Below are 19,612 nucleotides of genomic sequence, written 5' to 3'. Positions count from 1 at the left end.
ACGGTAAAAAAAATTATTATATTATATAAAAAGCTAAAAAAAATGCGATTTTTTTACAAGAAAAAATTTGGTTTTCAATGATGTTAAACCAGATTTGAACTTGTGCTTTTCTCTGGCATTTTATCGTTTATCTACTTGGCTAAGAATTTGCGAGTCTTATTTTTTCTTATACAAGTAATGATCTTCATATTAGTGCTAACTGTATTTGAAGCTGGATAAATACCAGAAGACAATACTAAATATTTATATGGTACGTACGTACCATGTTGTAGGACCTCTTTTGTTTCTAATCCTTTTCTTTTTTGGTATTTTTATGCAAAAAAAACTTTATATTTTCATGGTAGCCATGAGTTTTTAATAAATCTTTCAATTATTATAAAAAAAAAACTAAATAAGCTAAAATTATTGATACTCAAATTTGTTTTATTAAAAAAAGTTATCCAATACACAACCAAACTATACTTGCTTGTATGTCATTTCCTACTTTTCAAGTTAAACCCAACTCAGGGTACACCTTTGATTTTCGCATGTTGAAAGTCAAATTTGAGATTATATGTGGTTTTAGGCAACTCATAGGAGGTTTTAGAATTAACTCACTTAATCAGGTTTAATAATATTGTTAAAAAACTCTTTGTGTTCTTAATATTTTATTTATATTTTTAAAAAAATGATCTAATTCATAACATAGCGTAGACCAATATACTAGTTTCAATTATACAATGCTAGCAATATCATACTCACCTTATAACGGATTACTGTTTTTTGTTGTTATAAAAAGAAGTGAGTATTTTCTTCAAAATATTACTATAGTATTACTATATAGTTAATTTTCAATAATGCTGTCTTGGCTACACATATTTCTATTTTAAAGTTACTTTCAAGTGAAACCATATCAAGGTATTTGGGTAAACCGATCAAAACTTCAACTTCTTGATTTTATCATTTTTATTTTTATTTTTTAGGGTTGATTGAACTTGAGCTGCACAATGCAGGCAACTCTTTTCATTATATAATAATTACCAAATAAACTAAAATTATGAGAACTCAAATTTGTTTTATTGAAGAAGTCAATTGGATACATAAACTGCTAAACTATACCTGATTGTGTTCCATTTCTTACTTTTAAAATACATAAGTTTTGTTTTCAATTTTATCCCTTTAATTTTCTTATTAACTCTTTTTATAATGAAATTTGAACATGTCAACAAGATTTTTTAACAAAATCAACCATATTTAAAAATAAACAACCGTAAGATTAATTAATCAATCAGATTGATATAGTAAATTGTATTTACTTTTTAAAATTATTTTTAAATTTATTTTCTAGTTAAGTTATAAGGTTTTAATTTAATTTTTTTTAGTTAGAAGTCGAATCTTATATAATTTAGGTTTTCCTAAATAGATTGGATTTAAGTTGATATATATAAACATCTTTATGTATTATTTGGAAGAGAGATATTATAAGAATAACATTATTAAAATTAAAAGTTTCATATTTCTATCTTCTCGCTATAAGTTGCATAAAAAAATGTAGCTAGTATATCTTGCACTATTCCTTAAAAAAAAACATTGCCAAAAGAATCATGCTTCCTTTGTTACATAAGAGGAGTTTGTTGGAGCATTCATGTTACTAAACAAAAGCTTATACATATTATATCTAATATAAATTATATCTTGGAATCTCATTTAATAGCTCAAGCTTTTGGGTTAAGATGTTTCTTTGATTTGATATTAAAATCTTATTGACTAAGTAGTCACGAGTTCAAATTCGGTCACCTCCATTCTAATTAATAAAATTATACTCAAGGTAGATTGAGCTTGTGCAAATTTCAAGTTCAAAGGACTTTCACTTAAGAAAATATATTAGACAATAATATAAATTATATATTATGATATCACCTAATAATTTAAACTTTTGGGTTGAGATGGTTTTTGATAACACCAACATCATCTATCTTTTATTTATTATAATTATAATTATAAATTACAATTATAATTATATTATAAAGAATACTAATAAAACATAGTGATTATAGCTACAACGTTTTACGATCTGATACTTGAAGTTTTTTGTTTTTTCATATTTATCCTTGTAGTTTTAGGTTAATATGTTTTATTCCTTAGATTCTCAGAGATGAGAGAGAACGTTAATAATAAAGGAAGAGAAGAGAGAAAGATCACGACTGGCCCCTTCGACCACAAAAAAAATCAAATTTGGTGTCATGTTTATATTGGATCGGGAAGTTCAATGTAGGTGGTTTTATGCCCTAACAATGTTGAAAAAAACAAATTAGGATTCATAAAGTTTTTTTTTTAATTCAGTTTATTTTCAATATTTTAACTGATTAAATGGTGCTTTTGGATTGAAAATGAGGTTTTGAGGTTCCTACAATGTTTTAAGGTGACAATAAATTAAAAATTGAATTTTGAAGGTCAAATTGGGCATGAGCAACCAACACATCACTTTAACTATTTAAAAATATTAGGGTAAACAATATGTCATTCATCTATTTTTTCTAAAGTGAAAGCCAAGTGTGTGGGCATGGACTTTTAGGCTCATGTGCGCCTTGAGTTTGTAGTAGCCTAATATGCATAATTATTATTCTTATATTATTTTTAATACAAATGTGTAAAAATAATAAAATCTTGGTATTTTTTTATTAAAGCTTGTTTTCACCATCATAATAAATTTTATACAAAAAAAACTATGCTTCAAATAAAAAACATGTTTTCATAAAAAAAATACATGAATAAGTAAAGGGATTTTTCTTTATTAAAAATATTTATTTCCTTTTCAATTCAAATTATTATAATTTTTATGAATATTTTTAATTTCCATCAACTTTTATTCTATAAACTATACTGTTCATAAAAAAGATATGTTATTGTCAAAATAATTAAAAAATACATAAACGAGAAAATGCAATTTTCACTAAAACAAAAAAAGAAACCTTTTTACAACAAAATTTTAACTATTATATTTCTTACTCGTATCTTTTTTAATTGTCATAGAATTGAATTAAAATAGATTTGAAAAGTGCCACGTGACAGCACATGATCGCTATACTAGTTTTTATACTATTTCGTTCTGTCAAATTGAAACTATTTGAAATAAATTAAATAATTATTTCAGACATGTGGATGTGTTGAGACAATAAAAAAACCTTTCACCATCTAGGTCCATAAAAAAACCATTCACCTTAGCACTTTCCAGTACCAAGTCAAGAAGTTTGAAATGTCTTCCTGATCCCAGCCCTCATGCCCTTCCAAGTTCCAAACAATAACCTTGATTTTACTAATGTTGAACTTTTCCAATAGTGACGCAGAAGTTTTTAATTTCCAAATGCAAATGTTATGTTTAATTAATTAAAACATTTAATTTCCAAAAAGTCTGACGTGAATGATTTAAAATCTATAAGAGAACACCTTGAGATTTCAGTTCTTGAAGACAAGCCAGAGAAGCAAGAAACCAGGCAAAATGGTGCCTTCAGGTTCTCCCATACTTTCAATACTTCTGATCCTACTCCTGTCTCCATTTATGGTTTCACTTCCAATTCAGGATAGGTTACTAAAATGTCTCCCAAAATATTCAGAGTCATCCTTTCCTTTTTCCACTATCTTGTATACACAAAAAAACTCTTCCTTCATTAGTGTTTTACAATCTTCTGCTCAAAACGTCAGGTTCACCTTGTCTTCAGTACCGAAACCTGAGTTTATCCTCACTCCTTTACAAGAATCTCACATCCAAGCTGTTGTCATTTGCTCCAGGAAGCTTGGAATTCACCTTAGAGTCCGTAGCGGAGGCCATGATTTTGAGGGACTCTCGTATGTTTCAGAAATTGAGACACCTTTCATTGTTGTAGACCTTGCCAAGCTCCGGTCCATCAGCGTTGATATTGAGCATAACAGCGCATGGGTTCAGGTCGGTGCCACGAATGGTGAACTTTACTACAGAATTTCTGAGAAAAGCAAAACTCGTGGCTTCCCAGCTGGTACTTGCTCAAGTGTATGTATGGGGGGGCAAATTTCAGGAGGAGGATATGGTGTCATGTTGCGAAAATATGGCCTTGCAGCCGACAATGTCGTTGATGCACATATAATTGATGTTCATGGAAGACTTCTAGACCGAAAAGACATGGGCGAAGATCTTTTTTGGGCCATCAGAGGAGGTGCAGGTGGCAGCTTCGGAATCGTCACCGCCTGGAAGGTAAAATTAGTTCCTGTACCATCAGCTGTGACAGTATTTACCGTTACCAAGACGTTAGAACAAGGTGCAACTAAACTCCTCTATAGATGGCAACAAATTGTTGATCAACTAGACAAGGATCTTTTCATCAGAGTACAGATTCAGACAGCTAATGTCAGTAGTCAAGGTAAAAGAACTATCACCACCTCATACAATGCCATGTTTCTTGGTGACGCCAACAGACTTCTCCAGGTAATGAAACACAGCTTCCCTGAATTGGGTTTAACAAGACAGGATTGTATCGAAACAAACTGGATAAATTCTACTGTATATATTGCTGGCTTTGCAAATAATACTCCTCCTGAAGTTTTCCTTCAAAGAACGTACCCGAACAGGGAGTATTTCAAAGCCAAATCGGACTATGCCAAAAAACCCGTTTCTGAAAAGGCACTTGAAGGGTTATGGGAGAAGTTATCTGAAGTAGAGAGTCCTTTAGTAGTGTTTACTCCTTATGGTGGAATGATGAGCCAAATTTCAGAATCTCAGACTCCTTTCCCTCATAGAAAAGGTACCAAGTTCATGATTCTGTACTATACCGGTTGGCTAGATGCAAAGGAAAACGTTGCAAAGCATATAGATTGGACTAGGATGGTTTACAATTACATGACACCTTACGTCTCAAAGAACCCAAGGGAAGCATATGTGAATTACAGGGATCTTGATTTGGGCATGAACAACAATTCTAACGCAAGTTTTGTTGAAGCAAGTGTTTTTGGTACCAAGTACTTCAAGGATAACTTCTACAGGTTGGTGCATGTGAAGACCAAAGTTGATCCTGATAATTTCTTCAGGCACGAACAAAGCATTCCACCACTTCCACTACACATGAGATAAAGAAATTGAAGTGGAATTCATCTCCAGCAATGCTTAGTTGGATCACTATTTTCACAAGTCTTGATCGATTTTTTTAATACTTTAGCTAAATAAAGAAATGCCATGTTATGCAATCATGCCGTCTGGGGTTTATTTATTATAAATAAAAACTTTGCATTGAATAGTCCAATTTGTTGAAGAAGAATGATGGAAAAATGTTTAGAATTAAAATGGTGGACTAGAAAACACCCTTCTTGAGGTTTGTTGATTTGTCCACTGCTCTCATCAAACTTTTTTTCTTTTTCTAATTATTCCTTAGCTTGTCAATTTTATCCTTCTATCTCTCTGGTTTTTTTAAAAAAATCTTTCTTTATTATTTTCAAACTTTGTGCTAACTTCTTGAATCTCTTTTGAATATTATTTTAATCACATATATAGGAACTGTTAAAGAATAATATAAATCATATCTTGAGATCTCACCTAACAGTTTAAGTTATTAGGTTGTGATAGTTCTTTGACATGATATCAGAGTCTTGATGACCAAACGGTCTTGAGTTTGAATCTCACCATCTCTATTTATTTGATAAAAATTAAGCACAAGGTAATGTGAGTATGTATAAACTTCAAGCCCAAAAAGCTTTCACTTGTGTTGTAACCCATTTTTGGATCCCCACAAAAATAAAAAATAAAAAGAAAAAAAGAAAAAAGAAAAACCCCAAAATAGTGTAGACACCATTCACCCCATGTGCATGCCGCTGCCCGAGACCCTCAGGAGTGGGGAGCAGCGCAGGCAGGGGAGCAGCGCAGGCTGCCCTGGCTTGGTGTCCCCTGCTCCCCATGCGCATGCCGCTGCCCCGCTCCCCTTTGACGCAGCTGCAAAAGGGGGGGGGGAGAGTTTTTGAAAAGAGGAGAAGAGTTTTTGAAAAGAGGAGAGAGGGCTGGAAAACTAAAAGAGGGAGGAAGAAAGGAGAAAAGGAAGAGACAGAGAGAGTTTAAAGAGAGAGAGCAAAAAAGGAGGAGGGAGAGAAGAGTTAAAGAAACAGAGTGCTACACTAGCTGAGGTTTAGAGAAGCCGAAAATCATTGAGAACAGGAGGAGATTACCTTGGGTTGAGTCTATCCTACTCTGTCGAACCGGGGTTTACAAAGGCTCTAAGAGTTTTTTGGAAAAGCTCCCAACGGCAGAAAAAGAGGAAGGCTTTCTTCAGTTTCAGAGGCAGAAAAGCAAAGGTTTCCACCTGCCTGCACCTCACTTTCTGCATTCGAAACAGCCGCATCAGCAGGTATGGTTCCTAGTCTTCCTTTTCTTTGCTAAGCTTGGCATTTGGTGTGTGGTTTTTCTTTCCCAAACCCTTTTATGGTTTTTTGCTCTAGATGTTCTGTTTTATTATGTTTTGAACAAAAGGATTGTGCTTGCCCACTATCATTGCCATGCTTTATAGTTTGGATTGCTTGTATCGTTGCAGCTGCGTTTTTTTTCTTGATCTTACGTCAAGGCTGTATGCTTTTTCTTTATTTTTTCTTTTGTTGGTTTATTACTATGAGGAACCGTGAGTTTATGGCCCAGCAGCATCCGCAGATATAGCTGCCAGTTTCTGCTGTATTGAAACTTGGCACCGGTTGCTTGCTTATTTTCCAAAAAAATCTGTTCCCCGCTTTGCTCTAGTTTCAGTTTTGGTTTGAACAAAAAGGTGGTGCTTGCCCACTGTCACTGCCATACTTTGTAGTTTGGATTATTTGTCTACGTTACAGCTGCGTTTTTTTCTTGGTCTGTTGTTGTGAGTGACTGTTTTTCATGGTCTCCCTGCTGGAGCTGTCTCCTTGCCGGGAAGGTTGCATATATAGGAATGTTAGTGGCTTAGAAACATAGTTTCTACGAAGAAGGGAAAACAAAGAGAGTAGGGGAGACGGAGAGAGTAAGCACAGATAAGAAAAACAAACAAAAAAAAACAGAGAGAGGAAACAACGAAAAATGGAAGAGAAAAGAGAAACAGAAGCTAGGAAAAAGAAAAGGGAGAGAACCGAGAACAAGAAGGTTTGAGAGTAAAAATCATGGGAAACAACGAAAGAGAGAGGAGGTTAACCTGGCCTCCAGTTTCCTTCTTTACTGCAGGCAGGAGCTGCAGAATGTAACGGGAGAATTTTTTGTTGTTAAACAAAGCTTTTGGCTAGTGAAGGATGTATATGACGTGAGGGAAGGTCTGTCTAATTAAAGAAGATAACGTGAGGGAGTGTCCTTTTAATTAAGGGGACTTTGTTTTTGCAGGTTCTGGTTTCATGTTTTTTGTCCCTCTGTTTCTTGTAGAAATGCATGGCTTCTGTTATAGCTTCTGTTATAGGTTTCAGTTTCAGGACTTAATGTGTTTTGGTGCCTGCGGAATTGTTTTTTTAGAGTAATGAGCAGACTTGTTTCAGACTTCCAGCTTTGATTAAACTGTAACTTCCTGCATTTTTTTGCTTTGTGTTTGCACTGTTCAAGTGAAATATAATTCAATGGAACAGTAACGTGGTCTTTGCATGCAGTTTGGGGGTACTGTGCATGTGCACAGTAACTGGAAAATTAATTAACGTGTACTGTGCAGTGAACAGTAACCAGTCATGTGGTTTGGGCTGAGCTGAGTCCAACCTGTAGAAAGTAGACCCATTTTATTTTTGGGCTGATTTCGGTCCATTTTTCTTTTGGGCCGGGTCTGACCCATTCAAAAAGTTTTCTTCAAAGATGTATTTAAAAAATCTGTGATTTTCTGCAAGGTTGTATTTTTGTACTATAAAGATACAAGTCCGGTATGAAAATACCCGGTTTTCGTCGAGACATCAAAAAATATAAAATAAAAAATGTTTTGTTTTCCTGCATACGGCCAATACCCTAACATTGTTTTTACGTTTTTGTATATAAAAAACAAATACTTTAAGTTTTAAAAATGTGTTTTCGCATGGATTTCTTAAACACAACAAAAATCATTTTTCTTGCATTTCTGGATTTTACAACATGTTTGTAAAACTCCAAAGGGTATTGGCCAATATTCCAAAAAAATATAAAAATCTTATTTTGGGGGGAATTCATCTATTATTCACCTCTAATGTTTGGATAAAGAAATCCTTAAAGGACGAATATCCAAAATATTATTGGGAATAATTTGTTATTATTCACTGTTAATATTTGGATAAAGAAACCCGGAGTGGTAAATATCCAAAATAATTTTCTAAAAATAATAAATCCGCACAAATCCTTGAAAGAAGCCTTGATTATAATCGAGGACATTTCAATTTTTTTACTCCACGGTTTACGAGACAAAAAATAGGTTTTTAAAGCACCCTAGATTTCGTTCATCAGAGCAGACTTATCCTAGGAAACTAATGGGATTAGAGAACATCAACACCATAACATTTATAAGGCAAATCAAACACCAAGCAGCTTACCTTAGGTAGGGCGTACTAGGGGTGCTAAAACCTTCCCTTTACGCAACCAGTCCCTTGCCTTAGAATCTCTGAAAGACCAGTTAGGTTTCCTAGTGACCATAATACTAGGTGGCGACTCCCTTTTTCACAACAGAAAGACCCCAATATCGAATCCCCGCTACGGAGGAAGTGTCGCCGCGACGTCGAGCTCTCGGGAGGGTGCGACAACTTGAAAGAGTGTGTTAGAGAATAATATAAATCATATCTTAGAACCTAACCTAACAAGTTAAACTATTAAATTGAAATGATTCTTTGACAAAAACTACTAGTATTAATTTAACATTTTAATTCCAATAATAGCCATCAAACCTTATGACATATGATTGAGTTTGTTCACGTATCAATTGAACGTTTGGGTACGAATCAATCCAAGGTTTCCTGTGAGACTAAACTTAAAATCTTGCTTGCACATTCATTGTTTATGTCAGCAACCTTAGTCAAACCAAAAGTTTAAAAAAATAAAAGAAAGAAAGAGAGTTGAACTATATGGATTAATTTAAAATAGATTAGATTGTCAAATGTTTTTGAATTTGAACTGGAGCTATTTCTCTTGTCATCCTTATTAGAATTAAAGAACATGCTCTGCATCAGGTTGGACAAGAAGATTTGGATGCTCAATAGAGATGGTCTTTTTTACAGTAAAATAGATTATATTGTTTTTTTTAACACATGTTGCTTCCTCATCCATAGCTTATAATATTAGTTGGGTGATTTTTCAAGTACACCTTCACCATCGAGCATATAAAAGGCAACAAGAACTTGATCCCAAATATACTCACCAGACCACCTAAATCACAAACATTACTCTTTCTCTTGATTCTTATGGCTTCCTCTTCCAATCCTCCTCCACCTGAACGAGACTTCCCGGCAAATGACTTATCTCCTCTTGCTCAAGATATGGTTCTTAACCACACTCTTGACCTACAAGCAAAAAACAAACTATTTAGCCTCCAAGACTACCTTATTCTCAACTATGATATGACTTCCCTATGTTTCCAAAACTTAGGCATCCATCCCAAATATCATTTCATTCACCACTTCACCTTCAAACCTGTTGGATTGTTCCCCAAATAACTTTATTTTTTCTTATGGTATTTATGTCACCTATACTATATTGCTATTGAGTTTCCACTGATTTCTTTCTCTCTAGATTTCTCAAGACATCTTGGTCGGTAGACTCTTAGAGTTATACTATAAAGTTCCTCACCTAATTCTACAACCCCACACAATGGATCTCTCTTCTCCAACAGGAAAAATCCAAATGGCCTCATGCACCAACCTACTGGATTGAAGTACACTGCAATACACTTCATAACAAATCTGTTAAGCAAGCTTTTGCCTATCTGTTCTCTGTTTTCATATTCCATAGGCCTTTCAAAGCTTCAACAGACAATCTGGTTATGAGTTTTCCACAGGCTGCAGTATAGAAAACCCATCCATACTCCCTGTATAAAAACCCCTTAGATAACCTTCCGGACATCAAGACCCTGCAAAAAACAGTATGCCTTAAGAACAACATTATTCCCGATGAAATATGGCCTAAAGGAACAGATCCAGATGAAGAAATTAACTATGATCTGTATGACCCTCAATATTCTGCTCATCTTCATGACTTAAAGATGCAGTACAACAACACAAAAACTCAAACATATCATTTTGGGATTACCAAAGCTTCTAGAACCACATGAGATGGAAATGCTTGCAGAAGACTATGTGCTAGCCCTACAAGTCCAAACTATTTGAGATCAAGATAACTTGTCAGAATAGAATTTCTATCCAGATCATGAACCTATTTTCGATTGATATTAGTGTTGTACTAGCTTGTTGTTTGTGTTTAGTAATTGCTGAGTCATAAGTCATGTGAGTGTGCATTATTAAGTGTGCTTCAGTACTTTCTGATGTAATGAGTGATGTAAGAAAAGGCCTCAAAGTTGTATATATTGAGGCTGTATATAATGTTGTAAGGCAGAACCTTGGGAGGGTAGACCCCGAAGGAGAAGCCTCTTCAATAAAGAATTTACTTTTCTAATTCTTTGTTCTTCAAGCCCTTTCTCCTTTCTCTCTCCTTACATTTCGAACTAGAAACTTTTGTTATCATCTGAAGAGACATGACACTCTCGTTGAAGCATCTCAAGGTCTAAAATTTTGATTGATGCTTAGTGAAATCAGTATTGCTAAGGATTTAAGCTTATTGCATGCTAGCTACCTCACTAGGCATGGATCAATTTAATTGGATTGCCTTTGAAGTTTTAAGGTTAATTTTATTTTGCATCGTCAAGTTTATATAGTCAATTATTTAACATTTTCAAGTTTCTTTTCTAATTACAAGAATAAAAAAAAAGAGTATATATTAAAGCTAGGTGTTCAATTATTTCAACTAAAAACTATTAAATTTAAAGTCAAAACTATCAGGTTTAATTCTACGTTTATGAAGGGTAATCAAAGTTGGCAATGAGATAATTCTTTATCTGTTTTGGTTTTACTGCACTATTTTTCAAGATTTTAGTACTCTTTTTCATTTCGGTTTTTAGTGTTTTTCTCTATTATTTTAAGCCTTTTTTAAAACCCTCACAATCTAGAATTTAGATTCAGTCTTTGTAGAACAATATTTGATTTTTTGTTTTATGTTTATGAACCTTATTTTAGAAATACATCTAAACAATGTGATATTATTGAAATCTTGGGAGGTTTATTGTAAACATCTTATTTGGACCAAATAAGGAGCAATAAAACTTTAAGAATAAAGTATTTGTCGCACGTGTGCAGCGTCGCGGCAAAAAATATCCACTCTCATATAGTATCTATCTGGAAAACATCTCTTATTTGTGGAAAGCAGGAATGTGAGTCGCCACCTAGTATTTGGTCACTAGGAACCTTGACTGGTGTCAGAGATCGGGTACGGGGGCTGGTTGTGTAAAAGGAAGCTATTAGCACCCCTAATACGCCCTACCTAAGGTAAGCTTCATTGTTTTATTGTCTGATAAAATCTAAGGTCTTGTCATGCTTTATAGTTGTTGATCCGTCTATGGTTTAAGAAAAGTCTCATCGATAAGGAAATCCTTATCTTATCGGGTAAAACCTAACCGTTTTAACATCAACAAAATAATTTAATATCCGGAATACGTCTTACATATAAAGTCATAACCCCAGATACTAAAAGAAAAAAAAATTGGAATTTTTGAAATATTGGGCTAGTTCTCGTGACTTTAATAAACTGGTTATTAAAGCCAAAATGCATGTTAATACATATTTTTTAATTTTTGTTGTATGAAAATATGATATGTTTTTTTTAAGATACTTGACCGTATGCATGAAATAAAAACGTGTTTTTTTTAAAAAAAAATTCAATGTTTTGATGAAAACTTGGTATTTTAATACCGGATTTGTATCTTTACAGTATAAAAACACAAACCAATATTTTACAAAATTGATAGAAAAATATACGGGAAAATCACAAAATTTTTTGAGAAAATTTTTGAAATTTTTTTTTTGGGCTGGATGTAGCTCGGTCCATGTGGCTGGGTTGGATCCAGGAGACCTAACCGCGTCTCTGGTTCAAGCCAGTGACCCGACTAGACAGACAAGAGGCACATGTGAGCTTCCTCATGTGTGCATGCTCATTGTTCAAGTGAATTATAATTCACTTGAATAGTAAAGAGCACCAATTACTATTCAAGTGAATTATAATTCACTTGAACAGTAAAACACCAAATGAAAAAAAACAACATGCATGCAATGAAACAACAAATGCGACGTGAAGAGAATGTATGAAGCTTACCTGGTAACTGAGACAGACGAAGACAATGGCGATGAAACTTCTGCGCAGGATTGGTGGTGACTGGTTCTGGAGACGATGGTGGTGCTGGCCTCCTTTGCTATCTGTGTTCTCTGCTTCGCCATTCGGTTTTCTTTTGTTTATGTTCCTTTGCTCCTTTCCTATCTCCTTATTCGGCTTTCGTTTGCGTTTCCTTCTGTGCTATCTACTCTTCTTCCTTTTCTTTCCCTTATGCTTTCTCCCTCTCTGTTTTTTTTCTCCTTTTTCTTTCTGCCTCCCCATTTTTCTTTCTCTTCTTTTATAAGGCCAGAGAAGGCTTTGTGCTGGTCGGCCGGCTTGATAATAGCCGTGAGACATGCCCCGTAATTGAGACGATTTCTGCCTTTAATGATGAAACGTCTTCATTCATTTTATTGCTGAAACCGTTGTTGAGGAGAAGACGATGAACAGTTGTTCATGAAACGTCTCTGTTTCTCCAATTCAAATGGCCATTTTGATTTGGTCCTTGTGGTTTCACAATTTGTAATCAAATCCTGGATAAATTGTAATTGGATCCCTTGATTTTTGGCGCTATTTACAATTGTTTTTTTGTATTTATGCGATCTGACTCTTAATTCATCAATAAACTTTCAATTTCTTCAATTTAGCCCCCGATTTGGTTAATTTCAGCCCCTCTATTTACGCGCATTTTCCTATTTGGTCCTTGGTTTTGGATTTTTCCAATCAAGTCCCTAATTGGCCATCAAACTTCAAGAAATATGCAATTAAGCTCCTAATTTGACTAAATCAACTCTTAAAAATTGTAATTTGACCCTAGAACTTTAATCTCTTCCAATAAAAGCCTAAATTGACTTTAAAATCATTTTTTCTTGTAATCAAACCCTTCATTAATTCAATTAAATTTTAGATAAAATTTAATTGAGTCCACAAACATCTGATTTTGAATATGTTTTTTCAAATTGAATTTTTTTTTATTAACAAGGCTCTCATCAGTTAACGATATACTGTTAAATTTCAATCTTTGCATTTTTGAACCTCCTCAATCCCTTTTTTTTTGCGCTCTGACATGTTTTCTCACTACTACATTTTTTTTCTTTTTTTTCCGAATTGTTTTTGGTATTTTCTCCTTTTTTTGTGTGGAGACCCAAAAATGGGTAACAACAGTATTGATCCTTGATAACAAAATTTTTCAGCATGATAGCTTTGAAGTGCTTTAATAAGTATCCTAAACTAATTTTGTTTAAGTGTGTGTGTGTGTTTAAAAAAACAGAGAGAGAGAGGATTTTTATTTAGGTGAAACTAGATAAGTAGTCTGTGTGACGCCTCAGGCTAGACCATATATTTTTTCAACCCCAAAAAAATTGTTTAGGAGATGGTTGTGTTTTTAAAGAAGTAATAAAAATTCAATAACTGGATTAAAACTTGATTAATATGATAATATGACAAAAAATCAGGCAACAACAACTACAAATAAATTTAAAAAATATTATCTCGAGTAAAATTTGGTTAACACGCGAAACTCGGGATTTAACACATGAGATCAGGATAATCTTATAGAAGGATAGTATCATAATTAAATATCATTTCATAAAAATGACTTGAAAAAAAAAAAAAAGATTTGAGCCAACAAGGTCCAATATTTCAAACTCATGTCCCAAAAGGTTAACAAAATCTTGATCAATAAAATATAGATGAATGAAATAAAAAAAGAAAGTTCAAATAAAAAAGAGTTAGAAACAAAAAATAATTTTAAAAAAAAAAACAAGTACCAAATCTGCAATTGAAATAAAATGAACTAAAATGTTGAAGGGTGCAATTGAAAAAATAATTTAATTACTAAAATGATAGGAAAAATTGAGGGATGCAATTAAAAAAAGAATGATATAAAATATTGAGGGATGTAATTGAAAATATAATTTAATTAAGAGAATACTTATAAAAAAATCAAAATCAAAAGAATGAGGACCAAATCTAAAATGTGAAAAAAAAAGGATTAAATTTAAATAAAATAAATAGCAATAAAATAACAGGGACCAAATATGAAAGAAAAACAAATTGAATGGCTACTTTGAAAATGTGCAGTCGTAGGTTCTGAAATTGAGGGGGAGAGGGGAAGGAAGGAAGGAAAAAAAGAAATGGTTACCGATGCAAAACCTGATATATTTTTGCCACACACGTCATTCAAGAATGGAGGCAAAACCATGAGGATTAAAATGTCGTTGTGGAAGCCGGAGTTTGGCCGTTAGATGGTGCTATACACGCCGTCCAAACAACACGATGTTCACATCAGTTTAAAGTGCAACAAACTTTTTCAAATTAAATAATATTTTTATACCAAAATATTAGAATCTTCAACATTTTCATTTTGAAAGATTGCAATTTTCTCATAGAGTAAAATATAAATAAATAAGGACGTTCTTCACGTTTTAAGTTCATGACATGATAATGCCGGCCGGCCCTAAATATTGACCATCTATATGATTGTTCAAGCCTGTTTATTTTATATTGTGGTGGTGTGTTTGCTGTGTAGGCACGTGAAAAATTGTTTAAACTTTTTTCTTTTTTTGAATCATTTGAGTATTTACACCAACACAAAGCTATAAAGATATTTTTATACCATAACATTATTTTTATTAAATGTAATAATTTTATTCAAAAAATTTATCACTCCAATCCTTATCTAAGCTAAGTTTTAATTTAAACAAAAAAAAAAAATTTTTAGCTAAACTCGGTAACTATTCCAGTGATTAATTGTGAGTTGATTCGAGAACTTAAAAATCCAACATTTTTTCTAGTTAAATCTCAAACCTAACCAAGTACAACTACAGTAACATCACGTGAAAACTACAGTAGTTTTTGTTAGAAACAAAATAATCGTGGCAAATAAACCACGTTCGGCCATCAAAATAACACGTGCAATAATGCACCATGTACGTTGGTGCCTGCAGGGAGACAGACAGAATCGTGGCTTAGCTTGCAACTAATCAGATAATTTCACATGCATGACCCAACACCCAATACTCCACTTATCATTTGAGTATTTATTTATTTATTTATTTTTGTCATTATTTGAGTATTTGATTAAACAGTTTTTGTTTTTGGTTGTGCACTATGACATCCTATGTGCAGGTATCGAAATCATCTAACTTTTTGGTGATATATTATTACTATTTATATTTGAATTAAAATTATTATTTAGGATGTAATTAAATTTCAAGATTCTCAGTAAATAATTAAATTACTTGAAAATGTAAATTATTTTATCAATAAAACGAAAATCTTTGACCAAAATTAATAAAAAATGAAATTCCTACCGAATATATACTTATTTGGTAGTTTTAATTCGTTAATTTTAGCTAAAAAAACGAATATAATGTCAAACAAGCTCTATAAAGGTTAATGAGAATTTTATTTTTAACACTCTAACATGAAATTTAAATTCTAATAACCAAGAAGTAAATATATCCCTTAAGCATTAGATCAATTTCTAATTAATTTCTTTGCTTCTAAGATTTCATTTTCAATTGTTATAGCACTATATAAGTATACAGATTACGAGATTTTAAAATTTCTTTGTTATTTCACTACCAGAAAGTTGATAAATACAAACGGAAATACCGAGGGAATATTTCCGTCGGTAAATTTCCGAGGGATTTTACCGACGGAAATATTCCCTCGGTATATACCGAGGGAATTACCGTGGGAAAAAAAATTAAAACAAAGCAAAAAAAAAATGATGACGTGTCATTTTTACCAACGGTAATTCCATCGGTAAATCCCTCGGTAATTCCGTTGGTAATAAAAAAATTATTACCGACGCGTCTGTTCCGTCAGTAAATCCATCGGTAATTCTATTACCAACGGATTTACCGACGGACAAAACATTACCGACGAACGATTCACCGACGGATCATTTCCGTCTTTGATTCCGTCGGTAATATAATTACCGATGAAATATGTGTCTTACACCGACGGAAAAATTCCGTCGGTAAAACTGTTAAATCTTGTAGTGTTTTAGTAAGAGTTCTAATAAATTATTTAGGCAATATTGTAGCAATTTTAGTAAGAGTTCTACTGTTGAAGTTTCATTTTGCAAGAAAAGGGTGTTAGGATTTTATTTTAAAAAATATGATTAAAAATTGAAGTTCACTAACTTTTAGGTGAAGACTTTGTTAAAAATTATGTTGGGAATGAAACTTTCAATGAAATTGAGATATTAGAAGATCTGTATTGGTCCAACTTGAAAGTTTAATAAATAACCTTAAGCACATTCATTTACACAAATATAAAAAAAATAATCAGAAAATCTTGATGTTTGATAGCAAAAAATCTAACTTAGTCAAGTCATGCTGTATAAAAGCAGACAACATAAAAGGAAGATACACTGTTTTGTATTTTTTATATATATAATTTATTGATAAAAGGAAGATACGCTGTTTTATATTTTTTATATATATAATTTATTGATAAAAGGAAGATACACAGGCAATGACAGCTAACAAAAACCTATAGACAGGAACACTGTTTTGTATCTGTAATTATCAATAAAAACAAATACCCTTCCCAGATGCAAGATGCTTGACAGTGACACGTTTAATTAACTAAAACTTTCAATAGACACGTGCATGTTCTGGGCCAATCAAATATTTTTCACGTGTAGTTAATTATACTTATACATTTTAAAAAAACCATATTAACCAAATAATTTAAATTATTAAAGGAGATTCTAAAATATAATTTATATTATTTTCTAACACACCCTCTTAAATGAAAATCATTTAAGCTTGAAACTTGTACAAACTCATATTACACTATGTTTAATTTTTATCAAATAAATAAGGATGGTGAGATTCGAACTCGTCACCGCTTGGTCATCAAAACTCTGATATCATGTTAAAGAATCATATTAATTCAATAATTTAAATTATTAAATAAAATCTCAAACATATAATTTATATTGTTATTTAATCATATATCAATTGTTTAGAATCACGATTCAATTCTAATGTCATAATTAAACAATTTACTGCAAAGAATTCAGAGTAATATGATATTTCTAGGATAATGTAATGATTAAACCAATTTACGATCAACTCATCACAGCTCCTCTATAAGAGCACCTTGAGACTTCAATCTTGAAGACAAGCCAAAGAAGCAAGAAAGCAAGCAAAATGGTGCCTTCAAGTTCTTCCATACTTTCAGTGCTTCTGGTCCTACTCCTATCTCCATTTATAGTTTCACATGCACTTCAGGATAGGTTTCTGAAATGTCTCTCAAGAACTTCAGAATCATCCTTTCCTTTTTCCACTGTCTTGTATACTCCAAAAAACTCTTCTTTCACTAGTGTTTTACAATCTTCTGCTCAAAACCTCAGGTTCACCTTGCCTTCAGTACGGAAACCCGAGTTTATCTTCACTCCTTTACAAGAATCTCACATCCAAGCTGTTGTTATTTGCTCTAAGCAGCTTGGAATTCACCTTAGAGTCCGTAGCGGAGGCCATGATTTTGAGGGACTCTCTTATGTTTCAGAAAATGAGACACCTTTCATTGTTGTGGACCTTGCCAAGCTCCGGTCCATCAGCGTTGATATTGAGAACAACAGCGCGTGGGTTCAGGCGGGTGCCACGAATGGCGAACTTTACTACAGAATTTCTGAGAAAAGCAAAACTCATGGCTTCCCATCTGGCACTTGCCCAACTGTATGTATGGGCGGGCTAATTTCAGGAGGTGGATATGGTTCCATGTTGCGAAAATATGGCCTTGCAGCCGACAATGTCGTTGATGTTCATATAATTGATGTTCATGGAAGACTTCTAGACCGAAAATCCATGGGCGAAGATCTTTTTTGGGCCATCAGAGGAGGTGCAGGTGGCAGCTTCGGAATCGTCACCACTTGGAAGGTAAAATTAGTTCCTGTTCCATCAGCTGTGACAGTATTCACAGTTACCAAGACGTTAGAACAAGGTGCAACTCAACTCCTCTATAGATGGCAACAAATTGCTGATCAACTAGACAAGGATCTTTTCATCAGAGTTCAAATTCAGACAGCCAATGTCAGTAGCCACGGTAAAAGAACTATTACCACCTCTTACAATGCCCTGTTTCTTGGTGACGCCAACAGGCTTCTCCAGGTAATGAAACACAGCTTCCCTGAATTGGGCTTGACACGACAGGATTGTATCGAAACAAACTGGATCAATTCTACTGTATATATGGCAGGCTTGAGTAATAATACTCCTCCTGAATTTTTCCTTCAAAGAACGAACCCGGACAGGGCCTACTTCAAAGGCAAATCTGACTATGCCAGAAAACCCATACCTGAAAAGGCACTAGAAGGGTTATGGCAGAAGTTATTTGAAGCAGAGAGTCCTCTAGTAGTGTTTACTCCATATGGTGGAATGATGAACCAAATTTCAGAATCTCAGACTCCTTTCCCTCATAGAAAAGGTACCAAGTTCATGATCCTTTACTGGTCCAGTTGGCAAGATGCAAAGGAAAACGTTGCAAAGCATATAAATTGGACTAGGAAGGTTTACAGTTACATGACACCTTATGTTTCAAAGAATCCTAGGGAAGCATATGTTAATTACAGGGATATTGATTTGGGCATGAACAACAATTCTAACGCAAGTTTTGTTGAAGCAAGTGTTTTTGGTATTAAGTACTTCAAGGATAACTTCTACAGGTTGGTGCATGTGAAGACCAAAGTTGATCCTCATAATTTCTTCAGGCACGAACAAAGCATACCACCTCTTTCACTCCACATGAGATAAAGAAATTGAAGTGGAATTCATCGCCAGGGAAGCTTTGTTGGATCACTATTTTCACAAGTCATGATTGGAGCAGGGACCCTTTTTTTTTTAATACTTTAGCTAAATAAAGAAATGCCATGCTGTGCAATCATGATGTCTTGCGGTTTTTTTTATTATAAATAAAAGCTTTGCATTAAGGAGTCCAATTTGTTGAAAAAATGTTTTTTTAAAAAATTATCAACAAGGAAACACCATTCTCGAGGTTTGGCAGTTTTGCCACTGTTTTCATCCAACTTTTTTATTTTTTCGCTTTTCTAATTATCCCTTAACATTTCATTTTATTCTTCCATCTGTTTTTTTTTTTTAATTTTCTTTATTAATTTCATATTTTGTGTTCTTTAATTAGCATAATAAATATAATTCATTAAAGGTAATTGGATTGATCTCTAAATTCATTACTTTCACTAATAGTACTTCCACCGTTGTCTATAAATTACAGTTTAATTATTTTTTCATTTTATTTCTATTTTTCAAAATGTACACTTTACATTCTTGATCAATTCAAAGC

The 19,612-nt window shown here is 33.2% G+C and overlaps 4 protein-coding genes across 4 annotated transcripts in view; all 4 read left to right on the top strand.

The window, feature by feature from the left end:
- The window catches only part of LOC18103495 (berberine bridge enzyme-like 13), a 137,298-nt gene extending 132,055 nt beyond the window's left edge, over window positions 1-5,243 (top strand). Inside the window, exon 4 of the mRNA XM_052445454.1 lies at window positions 5,131-5,243. The gene's annotated coding sequence lies outside the window, so the exon portion shown is untranslated. The remainder of the gene's footprint in view (window positions 1-5,130) is intronic.
- The window catches only part of LOC18103482 (berberine bridge enzyme-like 13), a 32,514-nt gene extending 13,264 nt beyond the window's left edge, over window positions 1-19,250 (top strand). The window contains exon 2 of the mRNA XM_052445453.1: window positions 19,143-19,250. The gene's annotated coding sequence lies outside the window, so the exon portion shown is untranslated. The remainder of the gene's footprint in view (window positions 1-19,142) is intronic.
- On the top strand, window positions 3,462-5,243 carry LOC18103481 (berberine bridge enzyme-like 13). Its single transcript, XM_024581090.2, has one exon. It carries the CDS (start codon window positions 3,479-3,481, stop codon window positions 5,078-5,080), a length of 1,602 nt encoding a protein of 533 aa, XP_024436858.1. The 5' UTR covers window positions 3,462-3,478; the 3' UTR covers window positions 5,081-5,243.
- On the top strand, window positions 17,423-19,250 carry LOC18103480 (berberine bridge enzyme-like 13). Its single transcript, XM_006377852.3, has one exon. The coding sequence runs from the start codon at window positions 17,464-17,466 to the stop codon at window positions 19,063-19,065; it is 1,602 nt and encodes a 533-aa protein (XP_006377914.2). The 5' UTR covers window positions 17,423-17,463; the 3' UTR covers window positions 19,066-19,250.
- Window positions 19,251-19,612: the final 362 nt, after the last annotated feature.

Source organism: Populus trichocarpa, chromosome 11 (genome assembly GCF_000002775.5).
Source record: "Populus trichocarpa isolate Nisqually-1 chromosome 11, P.trichocarpa_v4.1, whole genome shotgun sequence".
Taxonomy (NCBI): Eukaryota; Viridiplantae; Streptophyta; class Magnoliopsida; order Malpighiales; family Salicaceae; genus Populus; species Populus trichocarpa.
Note: the sequence above shows the minus strand (reverse complement) of the source record. Positions and strands in the feature narration are given on the sequence as shown.

Coding starts and splice junctions, on each gene's coding strand:
- LOC18103480 (XM_006377852.3), top strand. CDS start 17,464: ATGGTGCCTTCAAGTTCTTCCATACTTTCAGTGCTTCTGGTCCTACTC.
- LOC18103481 (XM_024581090.2), top strand. CDS start 3,479: ATGGTGCCTTCAGGTTCTCCCATACTTTCAATACTTCTGATCCTACTC.